The sequence below is a fragment of the Hemiscyllium ocellatum genome, chromosome 42, assembly GCF_020745735.1.
Source record: "Hemiscyllium ocellatum isolate sHemOce1 chromosome 42, sHemOce1.pat.X.cur, whole genome shotgun sequence".
In the NCBI taxonomy this organism is placed as follows: Eukaryota; Metazoa; Chordata; class Chondrichthyes; order Orectolobiformes; family Hemiscylliidae; genus Hemiscyllium; species Hemiscyllium ocellatum.
Genome location: NC_083442.1, coordinates 10,245,326 through 10,266,726, shown reverse-complemented (window position 1 = coordinate 10,266,726; position 21,401 = coordinate 10,245,326). Strand labels below are relative to the sequence as shown.

General features: G+C 43.5%; 1 protein-coding gene across 1 annotated transcript in view; it reads right to left on the bottom strand.

The window, feature by feature from the left end:
- Positions 1 to 341: 341 nt before the first annotated feature.
- Positions 342 to 21,401, bottom strand: part of LOC132834833 (SH2 domain-containing protein 7-like) — a 30,476-nt gene continuing 9,416 nt past the window's right edge. The window contains exons 2-8 of the mRNA XM_060853904.1: positions 17,101 to 17,246; positions 11,564 to 11,757; positions 10,522 to 10,611; positions 9,398 to 9,563; positions 7,059 to 7,277; positions 4,302 to 5,033; positions 342 to 745 (exon numbers count right to left, since the gene is read on the bottom strand). Coding sequence (XP_060709887.1) covers positions 701 to 745; positions 4,302 to 5,033; positions 7,059 to 7,277; positions 9,398 to 9,563; positions 10,522 to 10,611; positions 11,564 to 11,757; positions 17,101 to 17,196 — 1,542 coding nt within the window. The 5' untranslated portion in view covers positions 17,197 to 17,246 and the 3' untranslated portion in view covers positions 342 to 700. The remainder of the gene's footprint in view (positions 746 to 4,301; positions 5,034 to 7,058; positions 7,278 to 9,397; positions 9,564 to 10,521; positions 10,612 to 11,563; positions 11,758 to 17,100; positions 17,247 to 21,401) is intronic.

Here is a 21,401-nt window from a genome sequence, read left to right as displayed (position 1 = left end):
CCCAGGGTCACTCCCACTGGGTGAACCCACTCCAGGGGTCATTCCCACTGGGTGAACCCAGTCCCAGGGTCACTTCTGGTTGGTATTCTCACAAACATCCACAGAAACCTTTACATTGCAAGTAATGAAGAATCATCAAAGATCAGAGAAAAATAGAAAGAGACTTAACAGAAATCATTCTAAAACAACTGGCAGAAATTTGACAGGCACTGAGTTGAGAGATAATGTATTGACAAATGGCAAGATAACAGCTAGCGAGTTTGAAATTTGTTTTCAACTTGTCCATTTGAAATCAGTTGGAGAGATATCAATTCTGTCACATAATTATAGTATTTCACAAAATCAAAATTGACTCACTTCCATGACTTAAATATTAACAAACACATTATGAAATTAATTCACAGGAGTTATTTTATCAGAAGCAGGGATGAACATTAATCAGTCGCATATAGTGAAGTTAATGACAGCTTATTGTGAAATATATCTATGAAGATACGAAACATTAGCGCCGAGTGTCACTTCTGCGAAAGAATACACCAGGAGCTAGGGTGAGTGTCTTTCTTGAAATGCAGCAAATTGCTGGGCCCATTTTCACCGTAGTGTTGTATGTTAAGAGGGTAGGTGGTGGGATCCTGGGAATTAAAACAATGAAGCACAAAGAGTGCTGAGCACCACTTTCATCAGATGAGGATCAACTTTTTCATTTGTATTTCCAATCGGAAAACCATTTCTTACGAACCTCCTCCTGGGGAAAACAAAAGCAGGAAGTTTGGGTTAAACTATTTAGTGTAAAGATTCAAAAATCACATTTATATAGCGGCTGTAAAATATGAAGAACACTCTTTCCCTTCAGAGGGGTTTAGGAAGGAGGAAATGAGTCTCCAGAAATTGTGGATAGGAACTAAAGGTGAATTGGCAAACAGCTGCGTCAAAATGGCTGCAAAATTCAGAGAAAACAGGGGGTTACTGAAGAGGGTTAGGGAGGGAATTCAGTTAGAATAACCAAGGGAGCTGTTGTATGGATGCTCTGAGGGGAAGATGGCATAGAGAACAGATGGGTAAGGCCATGAGGGGAATATTTTGGGCATAGATACCCAGCATTTCTCAGTCTATGTGGTAGGTGGGTATAATCCCCTGGTTGTTACAGGCTCATCAATTGATCTGATCTGCCCAAAACCTATGAACCACCCAACCCATGCCAGGACACTTGTTACAATCCACTGGCAGTTTCTCAGCATTTTATGATGCAAACTTCCAACTTCTCCAGCATCCAATCATTGAGAAGCAGCAAAACACACCATTTGGGGGAGCTTGGTCCTAACTGATTGAGGTGGACAACTCATTGCATCAGATTCGTCCTCCATACCTGCTGGCACCAGGGTTTAAAGGCTTGTGTTTGGTAGTTAGTTTCTTCAGTGCCCCCACCCACTTTAACACCCAGGATTACGATGGCCAATACACTTGGTGAGAATGGTAAGTTCAATGCGGTGTAGCCCCGCTTTGTTCCAGCACCCCAAGTGCCCCTCTGCATTATGGGAGTTACTCACTCCTTTTTCCCATTAAACTCGGAACAAGCATTAGTTTCTAGGAGTGGCCTGCTGGTTGGTCCAGTTCACAGCTGGTCTCAGAGGGTGGCATTTGAGGATTATTACAACACCGATCACATTTACAACAAACAAACTCTCCTTGAGTCTTACAAATGTACACACACAAGTTTACATTCTAATAGGAAGCAAAGCTCAGCTCTAATATCCAGCTAGGAGCTTTTTCTCACTGTGAGAAGATGGATATTATTCTGTTGCGATGGTTCAAATATACAGAAGCTCATTTATACAGAACTGAATTGGAGTGTAGTTTCATAGAAATGTGGGTTTAAAATAGCTGATGGTGGCCCAGATCATGAGATATCCCTTCTTGATGTTTACACAGGAATGTATTTACAGAACAGGAGGAGGTCATTTAGCCCATTATGGCTCTGTCAGCCAACACACCCTAATCCTTGCCCTAAAGTGACCTAATCCCAGTTTCCAGATCTCTCAGTTGTAGCATTTCCAGTGTGAACCCAATTGTTTTTAAATGTGATGTGGGTTTCTGCCTCAGCCAACGTTGCAGGGCAGTGAGATCGAGACCAGTTCGCCCCACCACCTCCCACCCCCCGGGTGAATAAAAATTAGCTCCAACTCCCCTCTAATCTTTTATATTAAATATTTCCCCTTTATCAACCTCCCTACTTGAGGGAACTGGGTTATTTTCCTCCACTGTATCTGGGTGTCTCACAATCTTATACACCAATTGAATCTCCTCTGTTCCAAAGAAAATAGCCCATCAATACAGTTCAAGAAAGTTGTGATTTGTATTGTGTCATCTTACATCCTCGTACAGTGTAATATAAATAGCCTTGCATCTAAATGTGCCTGCTGGGAATATCACCATTGTATTGAAATGGATAGGGTGTGATCTGAGGAAATTGATGGCCATTGGATAAGGGGCATTGCGGGGTCAAAAACCGTGCTCAACCTAATGGCAAATATGTTAATTCGGGAATGAGTCAGCTCTGGTTGGGAATGGGGTTTGGTAAATACAGAACATAAAATAGATATGAATCACAGGCTTTATACTTCTACCAGGTGAGCGTAAAAGAATGAAATTGCTGCTTATATAAAACATTTCTTTCACTGTAGCAACCACAAGGGATTAGTTCTCCAGTATAAACACAATAGGATTGGGCATGGCAAGATTGAGAGTGTGTAGATAGTGTGACCATTCATCCTCACCCAGCAATCTGTTCAAGGATCGTCAATTCAAGCTCTTCAGTGTGTGTGCAGTGAGAGAGAACCACATTAAAAGGGGTTCAAGAAGTCATTCAGTTGGAACTATTTCACTAATATTTATAGAATCATACATTAGAGAGGAGGCCCTTCAGTCCATTGAGTCTCATCAGGGATCCGGGTTTGATTCCAGCCTCGGGCGACTGTGTGGAGTTTACATGTTCTCCCTGTGTCTGCGTGAAATTCAACCGGGTGCTGCAGTTTCCTCCCACAGTCCAAAGATGTGCAGATCAGTTGAATTGGACAAGCTAAATTGCCCATAGCGTTCAGGGATGTGTAGGTAAGGTTCATTAATCAGGTGCTTAAAAATGTGTTGCTGGAAAAGCGCAGCAGGTCCGGCAGCATCAAAGGAACAGGAGAATCGACGTTTCGGGAATAAGCTTTTCTTCAGGAATCTTTTATCGATGTTTTGGGCATAAGCTCTTCTTCAGGAATTCCTGAAGAAGGGCTTATGCCCGAAACATTGATAAAAGATTCCTGAAGAAGAGCTTATGCCCAAAACGTCGATTCTCCTGTTCCTTTGATGCTGCCGGACCTGCTGTGCTTTTCCAGCAACACATTTTTAAGCTCTGATCTCCAGCATCTACAATCCTCACTTGCTCCTTGCATAGTCAAGAATAAATGTAGAGTAATAGGGTAGGGGAATGGGTCTGGGTGGGTTACTCTTTAGAGGGTCAGTGTGGGTTTGTTGGGCCAAAGGGCCTGTTTCCACACTGTAGAGATTCTGTGTTTCTAAAATACTTACACTTGTGCCACTTTCTTACTTGATTACATGGACAAGCCAGCCTCAGTTTCTTGCTGAACATTCCCAGCAGGCACATTTAGATGCAAGGCTATTTATATTACATTGTACAAGGATGTAAGATGACACAATACAAATCGCAACTTTCTTGAACTGTATTGTCTTGAAGCACCACTCTACACTGGGAGAGCACAGCCACTAAATTTACTTACAACATAAGTTGAATTATAATCTTAATTATTTTTACTTCATTCATGGGACAAAATGTTGATCGTAGTTTAATTTCATAATTAGCCTAAGGAGCTGGGAAATAAAAGTTCCAATTTTTAAATGAGAATTTCTTAAAGCATTATAATTAACCTCCCTATATAAGTGACAGTAGAAATTAGTAGTTTTTTTTGTGTAGTAAGTTTTAAGATCTAATAGATAGAGGAAGGGGGAGGGCAGCTCCTCCAACCCCGCACGTGTACATCCTGTTCCATGTAGGAATTCCAGAACATTCCTATTCATTAGCTGAAGTAATTTGAGCCCTGGGTTTTAAAACTTAGTAGCAACTCATGGAGTTATCGAGGGAAGACTCCCTGATGTCAGGGTGAATCTTGGTTATTTGTAAACTGCTTTCCCTACATTTAGATGGAACCACTACTCCCTCTTGTCCCCATACTTCCACTTTGCCACTGGAATTGTATGAGCGGAAAAGGCATGGATGAAGGGTTAGGAATAACCTTTACCTTCTCTGCAGTCACTGGCTTTGCTTGGCCTCGTTTGGAGAATTCCTCGGGAATTTGTTCATACGTGTTCTCTGGACAGCTTGTGGAGTTTTTCTTGCCCAGGGTATCGTCATAAGGTTGATCTTTTGCCTGAGAGTGCTCAGCCGAATGACAGACAGGCCAAATGTTTGCCAGCGGCTTCTGACTCACTTTGTGTTTCTGTGGAGATCGAGTGGGTGATGCAGATTTCAACCTCTGATTCAAATTGGGCGACAATCGAGGAGGAGTCAATGGTGGAGTGGTCAAACTCATTTGCTTGGCATTGGAGGCCTGGCTTGAGTGTTCAGTTGATGCAGCAATGGTGGCATAACTATTGCCACTCGCAGCAGGCATCGCTCCAATTTTCCATTGTTTCATGTCCACCTCAGCATATACCACATCTGTTGATGGATTCAAGTCTGGTGGCTCAAATGCTTCATTATATATTGGCTGCGGCTCTATAGCCAGGGAATATACAACACTGCTCAGCTGTGACTGTTTTTCTGAAGATTGCGACTTGCGGATATCCAATCCCAGACTGTAGAGTGGATTTGCCAAGCTTTCCTTGCTTGTCCTCTTGTTGCTCAATACCGGGGGTGCCTGCTGCTCCTTATATTTCAGTTTATTAACTCGCCCGTATGTCGCTCCATCCTGTCTGTCCTGCTCAAAGACCATGCTTGCCCTGAGCGGTAGAGGTGGGGCTGGGTCAGAGTCCTTGAACACAAATTAACATTTTCGTCACGTCAACTGGAAATCATTTTTTAGGAACATTGGACATTTCTGAATACAGACTATAATACCTACATAGATCCTACAGAAACTTTCATCAACTTGACATGTCCCAAATCACAGAAGGCATAATGTAGGAAAGTCAACAACCAACTTACACCTGGCAAGTTCTCACAATGGCCTATAGTGATAATAAGAATGCCAATTGAAGGATTAATTTTGATCAAGGCATCGATGATGTCTCTAGTTGCTCTGGGAACATCAGTCAAGGTCCGAAGCACAAATCCCTGAAATGGGACTTAGAAGTAACAAGCCATGACCTGAGATCAGGATTTGAGCTCAGGATCCAAGCTGGTGCTCCCGGTGCGGTCCTGAGGGAGTGCTGCACTGCCGATACAGCTGGCTTTTGGCTGAGATACTAAACTGACTCCCCTTTCTGCACTCTCAGGAAATGTGTTGGTCTTCAGTGCAGATAGGAGTCTGTCTGTCAATGTCTTTGTTGCTAGGTCGCATTTAGAAATCTGACTACATGTGAACATAATCACATTAAACTGGCTGAGAAAGTTCCCCGGACAGTTGCTAAAAGACAGCAATCTTTCGACAACAGAGCTTGGTGAAAACAGGAAATAATATCAGTAATCTACATCAGTCAACCATAAATGTCTTGAGTTGTAAGATCTTGCTGGATGTACTTAGCCAGCCTCATGACAGCAAAATTGCAGGGAATGCTAGAACAGGCCCAAGTGGATCAACAGGGTCCCTGAAACATTTGAACAGACTCAAGTAATAAGCAGAGACTGGTCCATTGAGCTTCACCAGGTGAATGGCTGCAGCTGAACCACTGCACACTTTCTACACACCTCGCGCACTATCCCCACACTCCTTGCAGCCTAATCCCCCGATCCCTTGGGTGTGTCTCTCCAGGAGGAGGTCCTTGCCATTGCTTCATATCTTCCCCTGGTGGTGCAAGTAAAGACTGCTTTGGCAGTGCTAATGTGGCAGGGAACTGTAGTTGTAAAGCTGTCTTTGACCACTCAGCAGCAGCATACAATCAGGTGCTGTATCTGGTCGGAAACAAATCTCTTTACCTCGGCTATTCAGAATGGTGAGAGTGGGCGTATCTGAAGCTGAGCCTTCCAGCTTGTAACTCTGCCATGTCTTCATATTCCCAGAAAATCCCACTCCCTAACTCACTCCTGTATTCACTGAGCTACACTGGCTCCCAGTCAATCAGTTCTTATCGTTTTTAGTCCTTTTCTGGCCTCACCCTCCCTGCCTCTGTGATTTCTCCAGGCCCACAGGCTATCACCATGATCTTCGTTCTTCTCTCATGTGCCCCCAGTTTGAAGTGTTCCACCATTACCAACTGCACCTTCAGCTGCCTGCCTCCAAAACCTTTGTGGGAATTTCCTTCCTTAACCTCTCCACATCACCTCATTGCTCTTTTACGAATGTACAAACTGTGAGCAGGAGTAGGCTATTCTGTCCTGCTCTGTCCTTAAATAACCCTTCACCAACCCCTTGTTTAGTAAGTATTTATCTACTTCTGCTATAAAAATATTCAGACTCTGCTTCCAACATCTTTTGAGGAAGAGAGTTCCAGAGACTCACGACCCCCAAGAGAAAAAAACCCACCTCCTCTGTTTTATACGGATGACCCCTGATTTTTCAACAACCCCTAATTCTAGATTCTCCTGTAAGAGTAAATATCCTCTCCACATCCACCAAGTCAAGACCACTCAGCATTGTGCACATTCCATCAGGTTGCCTCTTACTCTTCTAAACACATTGGATATAAGCCTAACATGTCCAACCTTTCCTCTAAGGCAACCCACGTATTCTGGTATTATCTGGTAAACCTTCCCTATAACATATGTTGATATATCTTGATTAATTTCACTTAAACAAAGCTTCCTGAGATGTTGCAATATTAAGGATGTTACATAAATGAAAGTTGTTGCTGTAGTGGCTGTACAACTCACATGGCATTAACTGTAATGAGACACTCACCTCACTGTTGGAGGACATGCTTTCTAGAGATGAGGTCAGCCTCCTGGTGTTGAGGATCCTGTTGGCCTTTGGAGGGACAGCTGGAGGTCTCTGTGACCCCTCCTCAGATTGGGAGTGGTTGGGAAAAAGGGGCTGTCTGGATACTGGCTCCCTCTCTGTCTCCTCGAAGCTGGGCTTGGTGGGTGAATAGACCTGGTCGTACAGATTGCACCTGTCATCCTGTAACCCAAAATGAGGCATGTTAATTTGAGCTTATGTGATAGGTACAGGCCATTGGGCCCAAATGCTGTGTGCTGGTATTTCCACTTTTCATAAATGTCCTCCCATCTGAACAACATATCCCTCATTTTCTTTCTCCTTCACATTTATTTATTTCCCATTTACATTCAACTCAACTACTGTTCATGTCAGCAAGTCCTACAATCAATCCACTCTCAACAAACGAAGTTCCTGCCAAAGATATAAATATTCAATCCAGAAGACAAAGAGAGGGGGTGCCTCAAGATGGCTGCTTTCCCTTCTGCCCTCCCTCTCTGTCACCTGGAACCAAAACTCCAGCTTTGATAGCCCACCCAATATTATTAACTAATTGGCTAAGCCAATTCACTGACCAATCATTGGCCAATTCTGGGAAAAATCACTGCCGATGAAGTGACTGTTCCCTTCTTGGCCCAGTGCTGTGCTCCTGATTTGACCTTGGTGTTAGGATCCCAATGGAAAGGTCTAAATCTGGCCTCAAATTTGTACAGTTGACCATTTAAAAAGAAGGCCCCAGTAATTTTATGAAATTCCATTTTGATGCTATGGCTAGCTTCTGGTACAAATGGCAAAATGTTGAAAAAGCTGCCATGTTGTATAAATCATTTGGCCATCAATTTCTCATTGCAGTGTCTAAACTGAGCCCTGATGTGTGTGGAGCACAGCTAAAAGGAACAGGCATTGAATGATTATCACTAATGTCCTTTAGGGAAGGAAACTACCATACTTACCGGGTCTGGCCTACAAGTGACCCACGGCAATGTGGTTGATTCTTACCTACCCTCTGGACAGGAAATTCAGGCCTGGCCAGTGACACGCTCATCCCATAAATGAATTAAAAAACAAACCAATGACTCTGCTTCTACCACATTCAGTGAGAATCCTCTCTCCAACTCTCTAAGAGGAAAAAAAATCCAGCTCAACTCTGTTTTAAATGAGTGGCCCCTTATCTTCAAACAGAAAAGGAAACATCCTCTCCACATCCACTCCATCAAGACCTGTATGATGCTCTTACTCTACTGAACTCAAGTGGATACAAGCCCAGGATGTTCAGTTGCTCCTCATTAGATAACCCCTCATTCCAGGTATTCAGTCTAGTAAACCATTTCTGAACTGTTTCCAATGCATTCCTCCCTTAAAAAAGGAGACATACCGTACACAGTACTTCAAATGTTGCTTCACCAATACCATTTATAACTGAAGCCAATCCGCCCTCCCACACAATAAAACATAACACTCTACTAGCTTTCCTCATTGCTTGTTGTATGTGCATCTTCTGTGATGCATGTACTAGGACACCCAGATCTCTCTGCATCCCACCAGTTAGGTGGTATGCTTCTGCTCTGTCCTACCTGCTGAAATGGACAATTTCACAATTTCCCACTTTATATTCCATTATGCTCAAAATTTTGACAATTGCATGGAGCGCAGGGAAAGACTAAAAGACTAAAAATACTTTTTGAAAATGGCCCTCTATGTGCTATTGCCCTGCTACCTCCTCAAGTCATTGACAGCTCACACTAACAATGTTCAAGTTGTGCTGCTGACTTTCAGGAGGTCTTGCTTGTAGTGGGGTTTAACCAACAGGATCTGTAATGTGAGGCTGAGACCCACCTGCCTGGATCAAGATTTGATGATCAGCTTCTATCAATTGAGTAGACATTGAGTAAGATCACCCTCTTCTTAATCCATAGCATGGCCATGATATCCTGTGAGTCTGACACATTAGAAATAATCACACTTCTGAAAACTGGAATTTCTAGATGAACAGCCTGTATCATTAGGGATGTGACTGTCTGGGTACATATGTAAGGCCATGTAGTACCTAATTATATTGGAAATTTAAAATAGTCTAGCATCCTCTGTGGTGGCCACCCTGTTCCTCAAATAAAGAGCAAATTCTCCAGGGCCCTTGATCCACTTTGCACCTCAGATTGCTCTCAAATCTTTGCATCTGTCAATGCAGATAAGAGAAGCCTTTCAATATGAATTTGTAGGGGATAAATGAGAGACCCTCAGAAAGCAGATCAAAAAGGAAGAAGGACGCCACGTGGTGTATCTGCAAAGTGACAGTTGCTTACCTGACTGCAGGACTGAGTGAGGACCTCTCCAAAGGGCTGGATAACTTCCGTTGTGTAGTAGTTGATCAGGGCCGCGAGACTCCTGTGACTGTGAGTGCTACCATCGATCGTGTACCTGCCATTCTTCAGCTGCTGGATGACAAAGTGTCGACAGCGATCATTGCCCCTGGAGATAAACCAATCAGAAGGTTAGATCCATAGATTCTATTCATACCAGCAAATACCTACAGCCTGTGCTAAAAAAACCACTGAAATCATTCATCCCGCAGCAACAGTTTCTGACAAACACAGCTCTAGTCATGTCACGAACATAAACAAAAATTACTGGAAAAAGTTAGCAGGTCTGTCAGCAGCTGTGGAGAGAAATCAGAGTTAAAGTTTTGGGTCCAGTGGCCCTTCTTCAGAACTCGGGGACACAGATTTGTGTCTGGGGGGAGGAGTTCTAACACTGAAACTGAAACATTAACTCTGATTTCCCTCCGCAGATGCTGACAGACCTGCTGCGTTTTCCCAACAATTTCTGTTGTTGTTTCTGATTTCCAGCATCTGCAGTTCTTTTGGTCTTTTGTTTGAGTAATGTCACTGGGCTAATCATCGAGAGGTTATACACTGGGGACATGGACTCAAAAAACAGAAAAGCAGCTGGGGCATTTGCAATAATTTAATAAACTTTAACCTTCAGTAATAGTGTCCATGATCATTGCTAACCACCCATCTGGTTCACTTTAGGGAAGCCATACCCAGCCATATACATGATTCCAGATCCACAGCAATGTAGTGACACTTAATGGCACACTGCAATGGCAAGTTGTGGCACTCACATTAAGAGGAAAGGAAGGATGAGCAACAAATTCTCTCTCTCATCATCACAGCACTGCTTGTGGGATCCTGCTGTGATGAAGTTGGCTGCTGATTCTCATATTACAGCAGTCACTACACTTCAAATACCTTCCATTGGGGCAGCCTAAGGTTATGGAAGGCGCTACATAAATGCAGACAGTTTCTTCTGAACCAGATAGAAACCACTCATGGTTATGCCTTCACAGGTCTGAGAAAAAAAGCCATTCAATATGCAACCCGATTCCTGTTTATTCTGTTCCGTCATTAAATGTGAAAATACGTACTTGTAAGACAATATGTAGCCAAATGCTCGGTCGCTCAGGCGGATGAGGAAGTGGCCAATATTTCGATCTTTCAGGACACTCTCAGCTTCTCTGTTGACACACATACACACAGAGTTATTGATTAGGATAGGGAGAACTAGGCCCCAGTCAGACTTGTATCGTTAGCTGTGGCTGCAGTGTTACACAAAGCACGAACACCTCCCCCATACCCTCAGCTCCACCTCAACCACTGTGCTCTATTATATGGGAAAGCTGAGGGAAGACAGTGCAAGATAGACACTGATAAGGCTGAGGGGACTGCACCCAGTGCAGATCCAAGCCTCTGATATTAAAATCATTTATCTGCCCTCCACTTTACGGAGGCCCTCTACTGGATACAAGGCCTGTTGGGATGGTAGGGGAGAAACAACAATTCTGGGGACACAGCCTGGGTGGGGAAGGGACATGGGGGGAGGGAGAGGACCACAGCCGAGGATGTAGGGTCACAGCTTGGGGGGAACTGGTGAGAGGACGGGATCCTGCCTGGTAGGGCTAGACACAGACTGGGGAGTACATGACCTGGGAACCCCTGCTGCTGTAGGAAATCTGGGCTCTGGCTGACGTTTGTTGAATAATTGGTATCAAATATCTCTAAACTGGACCCCCCTCAATCTGGGCAGAGACAAAAACACAGTTGTGTTGCTAATGTGCAGACAATCTCAGATCCCAAAAAGTAGAAATGGGGTTATCACCCTTTTGGAACATCAGTGTAATCAAAATATTACAGTCCCTGGAACTTCAGTGCAACTGATGGACTACAATTCCTGAAGTAACTAGGTAAATTATCGTCCCTGGGATAACAATGTAATCATAGCATTACAACCCTTGGGCTGACAATGTAATTGATGGATTGCAATTCCAGTTTAAGGAAGCAATTAGCAACTTGTAACAATAATGGAGCTATGGTGAAAACCAGAGGTTGTAAGATTTCACAAATTTGGTTCAGCTTTGCCTCTCCTCGTGCACTGTCTACTGTGTGACTAACTCAGCCCGTACAACTTACTTCCTGGTCACGAAACCATGGAACCATTCGGGTAATCTGCCGTTCTGCAGGATCAGAGCAGCCTGGGTCTCCGTGAACCACTGGAGGGCCATTTCCTTTAGCATTCCTGCCGTCAAGACATCGGAGCCAGCCTGTGATTTTTGAGAGCAACTCATTAACCTCTGAGACTCTCCCATCCTCTCAAAGCAGTGACCCTGTAAAAAGAGATCACACTGTTGTCAAAGAGCTGAACAGAAGCGAGTCTTTTATGTTATCAAGATATATTTGCATGTCTTGCCTTTGTCCTGTACAAAGCGTCACTATATTTGCAAAATCCCATTCGACTTTCAAATCATTCCTCTGCGTGTGGCACTTATTTGGACTTGTGCCCATCTACACACTCTTTGGAACCTTTGTTAAACTCAGTTCTGTTCAGCAACACAAATAGGCATCAGAAAGTTATCAAATGAATAGGATGGGCTTAAAACTTCTGTGAATTTCTGGAAAGGATCCTAACTAACATTTGCAAAAACACACTGACGTATAAAGCACCACAAAACCCTCTGTGCAGCAGCCTGCAACTATACAGGAGATAGGAAACAGAACTGGAAATGTCAGAGATGCTCCAGTTTTTGATGGGGGCAGAGAACAGGAAGGTTGGGGAAAGGTGGGTTGGTAGTTTAGGGTGAAGGTGGATGCATTGAAAGATCTAAGGGCAGTAGGAATCAATACTGCAAGGCAAAGCCATATACTTTTAAAAGGAAATCACACACCAAAGCCTTCTCCATGGGAACTAGGGATAGGCAATAAATGCTGGTCCAGCCAGCGACACCAACCATCCTGTGAGCGAATGCAAGAAGAATTTCAATCCAATTACACTCGACCCACTGTGCCTGGAAGCTCAGGTTATTGGCATGAGGACACCAGTGGAGGAGGTGGTTGTGGTGACTGCGGATTCTTCACCGTTGGAGTCTCTCAGCAGTTGGCCATGGGCTAAGCAATCTCTGAGGCTATCTCCATTCTCTGCAGAGTCTGCAAACAAAGCTGCAGAAGGATCCTCCATAGAGATACCCTCACTCTGTAACTGCAAATGATTCTGTTGTCCCTTCTGTAGTGATTATAAGGTCAGCCAGGTGGATTTCATAAAATATGAGTTCCCTGACCGGGCCTGTTAACTTGATCTAATCGGGGAGCTGACAGATGAAAACAGGAGTGTCAGAGGTTGTGTTTACTCAGAGCTGGCTCTGAGGAAACCGGACCACTGCTATATACTATGTATGGGTAAATAAAGGTTGACTTGGTTGTGGTATACGAGTTATTTCACCAGGCTGAAGTCTTCCTAATGGGCCTCCATTTTCATCCCTTCCCTCTGATCACTGGTTCTGGGAAAATCTCTGCTGAGTGATTGTTCCCAACATCATCCTGAAAGAGAATCACCGAAAGCATTTTCCCGAAAGGAATTAAACCCACTATCTTCGGCACTTTCACATTGTTTTTAGAATCTATTTACTGTTGAAAGTATGAAGGTAAATGCTGACACATCACTCACTAGTGTTAGAATACCTCCCTCTCTCTCTCTCTGCTGCACAGTGTCTAATCAATACAGAAACCACATTGATCTGGAACACTCTAGTCACAAGCAACCCATTCAAATGTCACTGCCGATGATGTTGCGCTATTTCTTCATCAGCAGAAACATGTTTTTGCAATTGAGGTTTTGAGTTATTGACCTTAAGGTACAGTTCAGTTGTTGAGATGCTTCCAATTATAAACAGGAGCTGTGCCATTTCAGGACAACATTACAATGAACAAAGGCAGCTGCCGTACACCAATTGACACGTGTATGGAGAGTGACGCATGGAGCAGTTTTATGTGGTTGATTTTTCAATCTGATTAAGGGACTGCACAAACTGGTTGCTGCCAGGATCAGTCTATTTTACCCTCTGTGCAGAGCGTAAGGCAGCTGCAGTGTTGGATTGGGCTCAAGGTTGGGGTACATCAGGCCCAAGGACCCGGATCCCAGACCCTGCTGGGGTAGGGGTCACTGCTGAGGCCCTGCTGTCAGTCCCTGAATCTGGTGTCTGGCTACCTTTCATTCCCTCACTCCTGAACTTTAGCTACTCAATATTGGAGGGGAAGCGACAGGGAAGAGAGAAGCCACATTTCCACAAGCACAGACCACGTGGAATCCAAGCTGATTGACTGCTAACTCTGACCCACATCCACACCCCAGTCTCCCTGAAGGTGGAGCAGGCTCACATGATCGACACAGTGAACAAAACTTTGATTTAGTTTGCTGAATTTCCTTGAATTATCTCAAATTGACAACTTATTGTTTCTTGTTGCCTTGAAGAAGGGGACATGTTCGCCCCTCGATAACAACTGTCACCCCAGTTGGCATTGTAAAAGAGTTGGGAGGGCTAGTTACCATGGCGCTTGTGTAGGCCAAAGCCTGTGGAATTCACTTCTGCTGTTACAGTAAGGGAGCCCGGTCACTGGTTTAGGGGTGGCGGATAAATTTTTTATCTCATCAGGTTGGCTTGGCAAATTTTGAGATGGGAGGGAGCTGTGTTATTTGGAATGGTCATATGGGAGGAATTTCACAGTTAGCTTTTCCAGAGATAAACAAACACAGGAAAGTGATCCTGTATTGCAGATATTTGAACAATTGGCTGGATGTCCCATGGGATAATCACTCCAGCCCTCCCCCATTCCATGGATCAATGGCCCATCTGTCACAGAAGAGGAGCTCAGAGTCCATGAGGGGTCCTCTGCTAGTTACTGTACTCCATGCAAATTTCTCACAAGTCACAAAGCGGGGAGTACAATTCTGCAAACATATGCAAATACACAAAATCAAGTTGGAAATACATACATGCTGTTGGTGACTTTCCATTTGTGAAAGCAACAATTATTCAAATGATCAGTGTTCAGGAGAAGAAGTCATCTGAACAGGAGACAAGGTTTTTTTCTGTATGCAACAGATTTAAATATTACCAAGAAATCCAAAAACTCTTGTTAATCCTGCCCTCCCCTTGTGCCCCAGCATGTGGGAGACAACACACTGTGACTCAGTTCAGTTAAACACCCTTGAGTTAAAATGGTGGTTACACTGCCCAGACAGTGTCTGAGGAAAGTCATAGTAATTCTGTCAAGTTCTTTCTCAGTGAGGGGCGATCAGAAAACACCTTTTCACCCAAAGGGTAGTTGGGATCTGAACTCACAGCCTAAAAGTCTGATTGGGATAAGAGGGTGTGAGGACAGGTGAGGGATAGAAACCCTCAGCACTTTTACAAAATGTTTGGGTGTCTTTGTGAAGAACTGTCTTCCGCATTTTCAGTTTCACACAAATTAAAAAACAGCATTATTTATGCTCACTGCTCAAAACATCACGAAAGCTCCACTCCGATACACAATCAGTGACACTCTTGAAATAACAACAATCCTTCTGACCCTCCAACAGTGCGGCATTCTTTTGATACTAACCCTTCGACAGTGCAGCACTCTTTCAGAGGTACAGACCGACTGCAGGAGGTTGGATTAATATGGTTATTTCTTTACTGGCCAACACAGAAATAATGGGCTGAATAGCCTCCTCTTGTGTCTTACATTTTGCATGATTCCCATCATAACATTTTTTGTTTTCCACAAATTAAAAGACTGCACTGTTTATCCTCACTGCTTGAAACATTGCAAATGCTCCACTTCAATACACAGTAACTCTTGCAACATGACTGTCCAACAGTACTGACCCTCTGACAGTGCAGTGCTCCCTCAGTACTGACCCTCCGACAATGCAGCACTTCCTCAGTACTGACCCTCTGACAGTGCAGTGCTCCCTCAGTACTGACCCTTCGACAATGCAGCACTCCCTCAGTACTGACCCTCCGACAGTGCAGTGCTCCCTCAGTACTGACTGTCTGACAGCGCATTGCTGCCTCAGTATTGATCCACTCACAATGTGGCACTTGCTCACTACTGACTCTCTGACAGTGCACAATACACTACCAAAGGTGTTCCTTGAGAGATGAACCGTCAAACTGAGGCTTTATCTACCTTCTTGTGTAGGTGTAAAGTATCACAAGACATTATTTGGAAGATGAGCTGGGGAGATATCTGGTGAGATGCTCAACATTTCACCATTAACTGATATGACTGAAACAAAGTTTGTGGGAACTTGCTGTACATAGTTAGCTGACCCGTTTCAAAATACAACAACACGCCACATCTCACTAATGATCCTCAAAAGTGCTTCATTGGCTGTAAAACATTTTAGAAAGTTCTAAAATAGCGACAGGTGCTATATAAATGTGGGTTCCTCCCAACTTACCTCTTCATCCAGCGTTGAGCTAAAAATATATGAATTCAGGGTGTTTTCAGGCTGTGTTTCAGCTGAAACATTAGTTAAATAGTTCTGACCACTTCTCTGCAAAACAGTTACCTGATCAAATGTGGACAAGGGCAAATGAGTAATGACTCAAGCAGGAAGTGTCACTGGGTCATGTGACAAGAAATGGGAAAGGGCTGATGAGAAAAGAGATGAAGATTTGTAAAAGATATAAAGGGAAAACTGAGGTGGGGGTGTCATTATGAAATTAGACCCATTTAGACTAATGTAAGGAAACACTTTCATCATACAAAAAAAATCTGGAATTCTCTGCCCCTCAAAAAAAACCTTCTGTGCAGCTCAGGACGGTAGAGGTGCAAATTGCAAAGCTGAGGCTGACAGATTTTCATTTGCGAAATATGTTCAGGGACTTGAGGGGCAAATTTGGGTAGATACAGATCAGAATGCATCCAATGTAGGAGGCAGAACAGACTCAAAGAGTTGAAACGGCCTACTCCTATTACCATGTGTTTAGACTGTGGATGGAAAATTGCAAACCAAAATGGAGTTACTGAGATAGCTGGAGCTATAGAGTTGCTCGGTTAAATATCTATTTGTGACCTTTGCTGCTGCTTTTTTTACATCAGCCTGTGAGTTTAATTAGCTACACATCATCCTGAATACTTGACTAGACAATGGCTCACGCACAGCAGGAGCTAAAGATAGTCAAGGATGAAAACAGAAGAGAAGGTGAGGGTTACAATAAGTCCAAAAAGAATGGTCAGATTCACAGCTGGTGAAGATTCCAGTGCGTACTCAAGAGTCGCTGAAGGTGACAAAATCCAAGTTTTTGAAATGAGCTGAGTTCCAGTGACAGTCATGGGATCCATAGAGAATATGGGAAAGAGATTGCTCGGAATTACACAGTGAATTTACAGCACACAGTTGGCAAGGAACTCCTGCACCTTTTGAAGAAGTGATTAACATTGCGAAGCATCTTAGGAATATGTAGAACATGGAATAACTGTAAATAATGGGTTTCTCTGGCTAAGAACTGGTACAGGCTTCATGGGTTGAATGCCCTTCTGCTTTATTACTGATAATAAATATTAATTTCACCCAGAAGGTTAAGCAATTGTAAAATTTTGAAATATAGACTGTCTATCTTTGAGCAGGCATGCACAAAACCTTAAGCTTATCGACAGAACAGTGCGAGACAAGATATACTGACCTTTAACTGTGGAAACTTGAGATAAGGCCAGATCCCTTTTGATTTGGAGAAGTTATGAGTCCTTTTCTCCTGAGCCACCGAGAGTTGAGGTTGCATGAAGCTCAGAGGTGAAGAGTGGAATAAAGGTCGGCTGTACCACACATTATCTAAGGTGGAAAAAGTGTACCTATGAGTTCACCAGCACTGGGTCTACTCAGCCATGACTGTACAGAAGATATGGCTATCAGTCACTTTCTATCATCTTTGCTTGCTGACGCATAGCTTAATCTTCTCTCTAATCCCACAGCTAGAAAAGATTCCATCTCTGATTCTATTCTGACAAAATGTTTGATCAGTTTGACTTTATTCTCTCTCTGTTGAGTTATTCCTCATTAACACTAATTAAAGCATTTCTTTCTCACAAATTCTTCAAAGTCACTGTCAGACTGTGGATAGAGCTGGTAAAACAGCACATCGCTAACTCCCCAACAGACTCAGGCAAATCTGCCCAGTATACCCCAGCACCCTTTGAATGTTCTAATTCGCTCGACTCCAAGAAAATAATTTCCCTCTATTGAATTGTGATCTGATCAGCTTTTATGCTTGACAGGATATAGACCTTATCCATGTAGCTCTTCCTCATAATATAACTCTCCCAGCCTCTACGTAGATATTTTCCTTAACCTGTTCAGCTCCCTGTGTATACTGGGTTAATGGTGATGTACATTCCAAGGCTTCCTGAGTTGGTTTTATATATTTGGGGTTCGATTTCTTGTCCTGTCAAACTGTGGGGCACCTTTCCTATCCATGTTGATGGGCAAACTCAAAAGCTAACATGAAAGTTACTCCTCATAATGAACCTCAAAATTCTTTAACCTGAGGAAAGGCTGAGACACTTGGGTCTGTTCTCATTGGAAAGAAGAAGGCTAAGAGGGGATTTGATAGAGACATACAAGATGATTAGAGGATTAGATAGGGTAGACAGTGAAAGACCTTTTCCTAGGATGATGACGTCAGCTTGTACAAGGGGACATAACTACAAGTTGAGGGATGATAGATTTAAGACAGATGTCAGGGGCAGGTTCTTTACTCAGAGAGTGGTAAGGGCATGGAATGCCCTGCCTGCCAATGTAGTTAACTCAGCCACATTAGGGAGATTTAAACAATCCTTGGATAAGCACATGGATGATGATGGGATAGTGTCGGGGGATGAGCTTAGATTAATTCACAGCTCAGTGCAACATTGTGGGCTGAAGGGCCTGTTCTGCGCTGTATTGTTCTATGTTCTATTCAATGCAGAAAAGCAGGCTCCTTGTAATATCAGGGTGTTAATACTGTGGCTGGGAGTTGGGCAGTGGTATGTGAGGACAGCCATCTGCTCCCTCAGGAACTGCTTCATTGAACCAGCTGAAGTTTTAACCAGTATGTCTAGAGGCTCCCCTAGGTTTATAATTAACACCTTTGGGATTGTGCTGCCCTCTTCTGAGAGAGAAAAAAATTATAACCCCAGTATAAATGTCAATTCTCAACCTACAAATTCCATCAGGAAAACTTGATAGAAAGGGTACAGAAAATATTTACAACAATGGTCCAAGGGATGAGGATTGGAGACATTGGGACCATTTCCTTGGAGAAGATTATATTGAGGTGTTCAAAATCAAGAAGATTTTGGACAGAGTAGAAAGAGAGAAAATGTTGCCATTGGTGTAATCAAGAATGAGAGAGAGCATGGGTTTAAGATAATTGGCAAAAGAAGCGGTGGTTTCATCAATAAACATCTTTTCATACAGCAAGTGGTTGAGATCTGAAATTCACTGTCTAAGAGTGTGGGGAGGCAGGTTCAATTGCGACATTCAAATTGGGAATTGGATTATTATCTGAGTAGGAGAAAGGGATATGTACAAAAGTTATTAGACTCACATAAAGAGATTGTGGAGAGCTGACACAGACAAGACAGACTGAATGGCCTCCTTCAGTGCTGTAACTTTTCGGTGATTTGAAACAGAAACAGGCCATTCAACCCTCAACCTTTAACTTGTATGATTGATCTGGACATCAGCCCCACTTCTCCCTCTGTATTCCAATCCCTTAAGGCCCACTCCACTTACCAAACGACTGTAAGCGTTCAAAGTTTGTGAGAAGATTTGTAAGACAGGAAGACAGCTAACAATCCGCATCCAAGAATACTAACTAGCCACGAAATGACACGACCAGCTATCCTTAGTAGCCACACACACAGATGACAAGCAACATGAGTTTGACTGGAACAACACTACCATTATACGACAAGTCAAACAGAGAACAGCCAGGGAATTCCTAGAGGCATGGCACTCACCCACAGATTCAATCAATAAGCAATCGACCTGGACCCAATATACCGGCCACTGCAGCGGACAGCTGGAGCTGACAACCGGAAGTGGCAGAGACAAACCACTATAAATGCCGGAGGAAACATCACAGAAGCGCTTCATAGGAGGCTCCCAAGCACTGAGGATGTCACCAAGACAGGGGATGAAACGTCTGCAACACAAATTCCCAGCTCGGCGAACAGAACCACAACAACTGTAAGTCCACCAAGACTGCAAGGTCCAATTGTTCCTTAGGACCTGTCAAGGATTCCATAGCTGTAGCCCAACCAGACACCAGGATCCCAAACTCAATACATTTTGAAATGGAGAGTAGGCAACTTTCCAATGAGAGTATATTCCAAGATATCTTCAAACTTTACAAGTTCTTCCTAGACCCTTCTTCAAACTGAAGGGCAATTCACCATCCAGCCAGCCACTCAATGGCACAGGGGAGGCGAGGATCAAGGAGTCAGAGAGTAAATTGCATTGAAATAATTAGGATTTCTCCAACAGAAGAAAATAAACTACATAGAAACATATTCAAAAAAACTACATGTGGGCTGGACATACTGGATTCAGGGATGGTGTCTCCCTCTGTCTGGAGTGGGAAAGGACTGGGGAGATCCAGAACAAAAGTTCACTGTTTCAGAGTATGCAGTTGGCTATTTTGAATTGAAATGAGATAAATATCTTCACTCAGAAGGTGTTGTATATGTGGAATCCTCTCCCACAGAATACTGTGGATGTCAAGTCACTGAATACACTTAAGAAAGAAATGGATTTCTTGAGGCTAAAATGTTAAGAGTTTGGGGAGAGAGAGGGAGTATGGTGGTAAGGTAGAAGATCAGCCATGATCATGTTAAAGAGTGGAGGGGTCTTGATGGGCTGAATGGCCTACTCCTATTCCCTATGCTTTCTTTTTATGTTTCTATGTCCCAATCTGTTTCTGAAATCTAATCTTGCATGCTGTGCGAATCTACGCATCTGCAAGAGAGGCGTTTAGCCACTGCTGCGCCAAACAAGTTCTGCAGACATTGTAGAGAAAGCTGTCTCGATGAATGCCTTCCTGTTGCCCTAGTTTTTTTGCCCATTACAATGGGTGAGTGAGGAGCCACGTTAAGATTCAGGAACTTTTCACTTCAGCAGTGAGAATCTATTTTTATCGTTTCATATCTGAGGCTAAAAGTTTTGCAGTTACACATGCCTGACTCCCCAAAGCCTGTCCAGTATCTACAAGATACAAGTAAAAAGTGAGGTCTGCAGATGCTGGAGTACTCAGAGCCGAAATTTTCTTTTCTGGTTAAAGCACAGCAGGTCAGGCAGCATCCAAGGAACAGGAAATTCGACGTTTCGGGCCAGAGCCCTTCATCAGGAATCTGTTGAAGGGCTCTGGCCCGAAACATTGAGTCTACAAGACACAAGTCAGGAATGTGATGGAATACTGTCCATTTGTCTGAAAGGGGCAGTTTCAACAACACTCGAGAAGCTTGACACCATCTGGGACAAAGCAGCCACTTGATTGGCACCATACTCCCAAACATCCACTTTCTCCACCACTGACCCTCAATAGCAGGAGTATGTACTACCAGATGCACCACAGAAATTCAACCAAGGCACCTTAGACAGCATCTTCCAAACCCACAACCACTCCCATTAGAAGGGCAAGGACAGCAGATACATAGGAACACCACCACCTACAAGTTCTCCTCCAAGCCACTCACCATCCTGACTTCCATTCCCTCGGTGTCACTGGATCAAAATCTCAGAACCCTCCCTAAAGCCATTGTGAGTACATAGCACATGGACTGCAGCAGTTCAAGACAGCTTAGCACCATCTTCTCAAGGACAACTAGGGACAGGCAATAAAAGTCTAGACCAGCCAGTGATGCCCACATAATATACATGAATTAAAATATTAAAAGAAGGAAGGAGGCCATTCAGCCAACGGTTTCTGTGCTATCTCTCCTCACTCTT